At 38.0% G+C, this 6000-nt stretch overlaps 1 protein-coding gene across 8 annotated transcripts in view; it reads left to right on the top strand.

The window, feature by feature from the left end:
* The first annotated feature begins 2115 nt into the window (after window positions 1-2115).
* LOC106155814 (chloride channel protein 2) overlaps window positions 2116-6000 on the top strand; it is a 48979-nt gene continuing 45094 nt past the window's right edge. For all 8 annotated transcript variants that reach the window (XM_086995954.1, XM_086995953.1, XM_086995951.1 and 5 more), the window contains exon 1: window positions 2116-2254. In XM_086995954.1, coding sequence (XP_086852080.1) covers window positions 2210-2254 — 45 coding nt within the window. In that variant the 5' untranslated portion in view covers window positions 2116-2209. The remainder of the gene's footprint in view (window positions 2255-6000) is intronic.

Raw genomic sequence — 6000 nt, 5'->3', positions numbered from 1 at the left:
ACCATCAGAGAATTAAGCGGCGCTGCTTTCAAGTTTGGTCGGCCATAGTTAGCCTGCAGATCAGTTAGTCCGCGGATCATATGTTCTGAATGACCTCATTAATTAGTTGTACAAATGCTGTGCCTTCTTCTGTAGCAATGGCCTCTGTACGACCCAGATAGCGCTATATTTTTCAAAATGGAAACGCGCTTAACAAAGAACACCGTGAAATTAGGTGAAAACTGTAAACATGTCTGTTTGTGCCCATGTGACCTCAAAGTGTGACAAACCATAACTAGGTCTCATTTAGTTTTCCCACAAAAACTAACTCATTTGTGACATGGACTGACCCGATCAATCCTTACTGTACTTTTTATTTACTGTGAGGTCAAAAACCCGATGAGTCCTGTGTATGGTCGGCCATGCATCACAGCTGTAAACGTGCTGACACAGGTAGATATCACACAAGTCTGCCGTAGATCCAATGTCCACCTGTCAGTAAGGACAAATGGGGACGATATCTACGTTAAACAACCTACATGGGAAAAATGAATAGATTAACACAAATTTAAAGTCTTGCTGCTAGGGTTATGCGTTACCCAGCAAACTGTTATTTCGACTATTAATGGCTAAAAATAGTCTACTGATAGTTCTGATGACCTGAAACCTTATTACCATCCTTTCTAAATCATTTAAACTGGACAAGAAAGGTATATTAGCATGCTACTAAGGTTATTCACTTCCCTAGCAACAGTTTCTAAGCAACACTTTGGAATTATTACCACTTCCCCTGAAAATGATCAACATGATTCAAAGAACATTTGTGCCAAGTTTGGTGCTTTTTGTACATTCTGACAATTTTGACAACATACAGCACCAATAATATAAACTATTGGTTTCTTCAAATGGAATCAGTTTTCGAGAAGTTGGTATGAAAACAAAATAAAATCCTAGTTAGGACTCACCACATAATCAGTGGAAACACAGTTTTGCCATCCCATATAAAGCTGCGTGTGTCACTTGCGAGGAGCTGGGCCGAGGGATCCGAAAACATCGTATTAAGATGGATCGATACTAGGCCAAACAAGGTGTAATGTACCTAAATAGGCCCTATAAGATAAGTAATATTTTGGAATAGCAAAAAATGGATATGCAAATAACTATGAAAGATGTATATTTTAAAAGCAATTTTAAGTGATTGATAAAGAAAACCCCCTTTTTTGTTTTGTTTTATTTTAGACCTTCCATCCTTTGAATATTATCTCTTAGACTGATATTTTTGCTTCTGTGCTTTTTATAATTTACTCTTAATATGTCGTTCAAGCACTTTTTTGTCACTTTTAGATCCTAATTAATTTTAAATTTAATTCCTAAATTGTAAGGCAAATGGGGAATTTAAGAATAGGAACTAATTAGTTACCCTAGGTTCTAGATTCCGGTATTGCCAGCCCGATCTTGATTTAATATATAACCCTTAGTAGCAATACCAGAAAAAGCGACTCCACCACAAGGTATATTTAGCAAGCTAGCTTTTACGTTGCTCTGACGCTCAGGGTATAATTAGTATATTGACTGTGAAAATGAATTGGGCTTGCGGAAATGATCCCTGATAAGGCACCCCCCCCCCCCCCCCCGAAAATTGTTGACTGAGCATCGTGCTGGTGCCGCACTTGTTGATTGCAGAAGGGGGGGGGTGTACTTTGGTTGTGCCTTGCAGTAGTGCTACTAACACAATCATAGAAATGACAGGAAATATTTGTAGGTATTAAAAATCAAAGATGGAAACCTCTCAAAAGGTCTTATTGAAAACTGGTGATTTACATAAACTACTTGTAAAATCATAATGAAAGAAAAAGGCGTTTAAAAGCAACAAAAATTGAAGGTCTTGTTACCACACACACACACACACACACAAAAAAAAAAAAAAAAAATAATAAAAATAAAAAATAGGGCACAGGAATTGATTTTGTTGAACTGGTTATGATCTGTTGTGTTCGCTCGATCGTATACTTTTTCATTTTTTTTTTTTTTTTGGGGGGGGGGGGGTACCTCGGAGGGTTACTTCAGGGACTAAGTGATAGATGAGTTCCAGCTGCTCCCTGCCATGTTATTATGCATCACTTATGCAGTGTTAACATTGCGTAATTGCTATTCATTCCCCGCAGCAACATGGAGTTGGTTTCGTCTTGGCTGTAACCCGGGTGCGGTGGATAGTAATTACCCTTTCAAGATGGCGGAGGAACGGAAGCAGGAATTTGGCTACGAGCAGACTTTGGTATGTAATTATGTTTTCAATGTTTAGTTTATAATAATAATCGCCGCGAATTTAGCCCAAACGCTCATTCTATCCGAACGGTAGTTCACTTCCCCATCTACGTCGGTATGACTGAATATTGCACGCACGAAAAACGACTGCGCTGTGTTGTGATTGTGAACCAGTATGTTAAGGTTGTGGGCTGTCTTGAAGAAGCGCCATCCAGGTGTCGACACACGCTGAAGAAGCGCGTGATATGAATTGACTAACACTCGACTACGAGACACCGGACAGAACACACCTTGGGCGTCAAATCCACAATCTGCGAGTATTCCTTGACCAATACCATACCTACTTAATTATACCACTATAGCTGACATTCAGCAATAGTGCCATAGTGGATATTGATCATGGAGCGGTTGTGAGACCGTACCAGGATTCCTATAAGTGGAATATAAGGTAAGCGGTCTACGCCCCTGATCAGGGCGTGACAGCCGCCTTTATGTGTATCACTGCTAGTTAGACTGTAGTTATCACAAGAATAAGTGACTTTAGCCACTCGGGTTCACTTCATTTGGCGACAAGGAAAACCGATCCCGTTTCCTGTTCTTTGATCAATTTTTGGTGTAAGAAATTTTTAAATTCCTTTGTCTGCCGCCAATTTTGGATAGGTGGGGGGAGTGAAAGTTTATTTAACTCCACGATCCGTGTGCAGGGGTGGCAATACTTTTTATTGTCCAACGTACGTCCATTTGGTGGTATATGAAAGTAATGATTTTGGTTACTAAATTTAAAGATTAAAAGGAAATTCTTTCATCTAAATTTGATTATAAAGTAATCTCACTTATTCTTGGGGATAACATGAGGCCCCCCAGACTAATTGGTAGTGATCCCCTAATATATACTGCTAGCATCTGTTTTTTAAAGGTAAGGGTTTATTTTTATAAAATTTATCTTAGAATTTACCATATTTGGAGATTTATTCAGGGTAAAGTTTCTTATTTCTTTGGTTAGGGTGAAGTTTTTCGGGGAAATTTGAATAAATTTTTGAGGGAAGGTATTTTTGGGTTTACATTTATTTTCAATTTTTACCTAGTTTTAAGGTCAAAAGTGAACCTTTGACTTCATTTATTGTATTTCCGGCTACATTTAGCCCAAGAACAGACAGCAGTATATATTCACATTGCCCATTCCATTGTCTTTTACAAAATACCCCTCAGCCCTATTTTTGACTTTCCCCCTGACCTTCTCAGTGAATCTGAAAGTTCCGGATCACAAGAAGACAGGTCTTCTGATTAACTCGCACACTAATTGGGGACAGGAAGTGCCTCTTTTACAGAAATATGCTGGGTTAGTGTGACCTTTGACTTGTCAAGTTATAACAATGTCAATGGGATCTAAGGTAGATCTTACCTACCTATGATGAGCTAATTAGAGTGCCTGGTATAGGTCAAAAGCATGCAGAAGCTCTTTTAGATTTCAGGAGTAATAATAAGGTATCTTCTTGGATGAGCACAAAAATTTTGGTCAAAACTAAATCTAAAATGTTGCCCTATTTTTATTCTTCGAAATTTTATCAATATTTTAAAGAGGGCAAAACCCAAAATACATTATTTCTCCCCAACCTCTTCCATTTATGATGCCTAAACCTGTCCACAAAGAGCTAATGCAATTCCCCACATCTATTGATTTCTCATTATCTGATGTTATAAGTAATGAACAAACAGCTGAAATTTAACAATTATTAAAGTATAGTGAACAACTCAAAATAACAAAGTTATAAATTTTTTTTGTTTATAAAACAAAATTAAAATTCTAGTGTAAAGTTTAAGTAAAAGTTTAAAGTAAGCCACCCAAATACAAGTGTAATACTCAATCAAAAATATATATTTAAAAACAGCATATCATTACTGGACATTCAGGAGTTTGAGAAAGATATGGATGAAATTACATACTGTAGTCTTTGCCAATTAATTTCTGCACTTTCCCCCAGCCCAATGTTATTGGAATAGTGAACATTTTGGGAAGGGAAAAAACATCAGCTGTTACCTTCTTTTAAAATTCATAATTTATTTACCCTTTAGGATATTTAACATCAACAAATCCCTTAATTCAAGCAGGTTTTTGGTGACAGTTTCCCAACCCTGATCTTGATGATTTGCTACCAAACTTGAGAAATCCAACCCAAAATTTACCCCCACTTTACAACCCATCCCTTTCAAACATCAGGCACTAATCCCAACATGCTTATTCTGGTGCCTGGTAGCCCCCAATATTTGGACAAATTTCTAAAAATCTTTAAACCCAAACCAATTTAATACACAGGGTGCTGAACCTGGTGGGGGAATAAACCTGCTCCAGGTGATGTGCCCAGTGTCCCCCATCCAACTATTAGTGGATTCTCAAAACCATTGGGTACAGCAGCTCTGACTGAAGAAAATCCTGTTGAGAATTCTCATCCACTTTTCCTACTCTTAAACGTTATTGAGTCAGAAAGGGCAATAAAAATTAAACCATCTTATTTGCCTAAGGATGAAGAAAGTTCTCAAAATATACAGGGCTTTCCAAAGTCAGTGAAAAACCTCCACCTTTCTCCAAGCCGAGGTTACACATCCCCATGTATATATATATAAAAAAAGGGGAAGTTCTTTAGATCTTCTTAAAAATCCTTTAAAAATGAGGAGGACTGAGAAGACTTAAGATGAGTGTTCCAAAGCTACAGGGAGGTAAATGGGTGGATGGAAAAATTAGTGCAAAGATTACCAGTATATACATTGGAGCTCAAGATGTAACATCATTAACTTATACACCAAATCACTGTGCTCCAATTCTTTTTACTGCCTTGATCAGTGAGCTTAACACTGTTTCAAAGGGGAAATCTCCCAGAAATTTCACATACAAAGTTCTATCAAGCAGTAAAAATCCCCAAACTAATCTTTAAATGAGTGGACATGCTACATGTAGGTTTTCTTTCTGGCCACAGACGTGTTCCTAGATCTACCTGAATCATTCACCTTAAAGGAATGTATTACAAAATTCTTTTGGGGGTGTTTGGATCGGGAGATGGGAAAATATGCACGTTTGTCTCACTTTACATCAATAGAGGATGCTATGAACAATGTCAGTTTTTCCAACAAGCCCTAGAGGCAACGTTGGGAATAATTAAACTGACTGGGGCCAGGGTAAGCAACTGCATCCTTGTAAACCCTGTTCATAGTAGTTGGTCAGTAAGATAAAAACCAATTTGCATTGTCTTTGGGAAGTAATGATGGTTAACAATGATCTTTTAATCACAGATGTTCCTCGGTCCGGTGCTGGGCATATGAAGCTAGTCTCATGGTGGTCCAACGGAGGGTTCCTTACTGGCTATATCAGCTATCGGATGCTTCGTTGGGGGCTGTCCTATCAAATGTTCCGAACTCTGCTGGTTCTTGTGGGCAAAAGCTTAAAAATTAAAATCTCTCTAACAACTCTGCTGGTCAGAGAAGGAAGGGAGAAATAATAATATAATACAGCTTGTCCATTTGAATTTGGTGGAGGGAGGAAATGGGGACAACCTATCCTCTTGTGTAGCAGTGGCTGAGTGTGTCTAGGCTTGGCTGTAGGTGCTGTGAGTTTATAAAAAGGGAGAGTTAACATCACTGAACAAAGACCGTAGACAAGAGCAGTCATCTCTCAGAGCAAAACCTGAACAGAATCTCGTTAATCATGCCTTTATCTATTTTCCATGCCATGTTAAAAAATCATGTCATTATCATTAATATTCT

The sequence above is a fragment of the Lingula anatina genome, chromosome 9 (genome assembly GCF_051362555.1).
Source record: "Lingula anatina isolate TDL-2025a chromosome 9, LinAna3.0, whole genome shotgun sequence".
Taxonomy (NCBI): Eukaryota; Metazoa; Brachiopoda; class Lingulata; order Lingulida; family Lingulidae; genus Lingula; species Lingula anatina.
The sequence above is the reverse complement of the archived record's forward strand: the minus strand, read 5'-3'. Positions and strand labels throughout refer to the sequence as shown.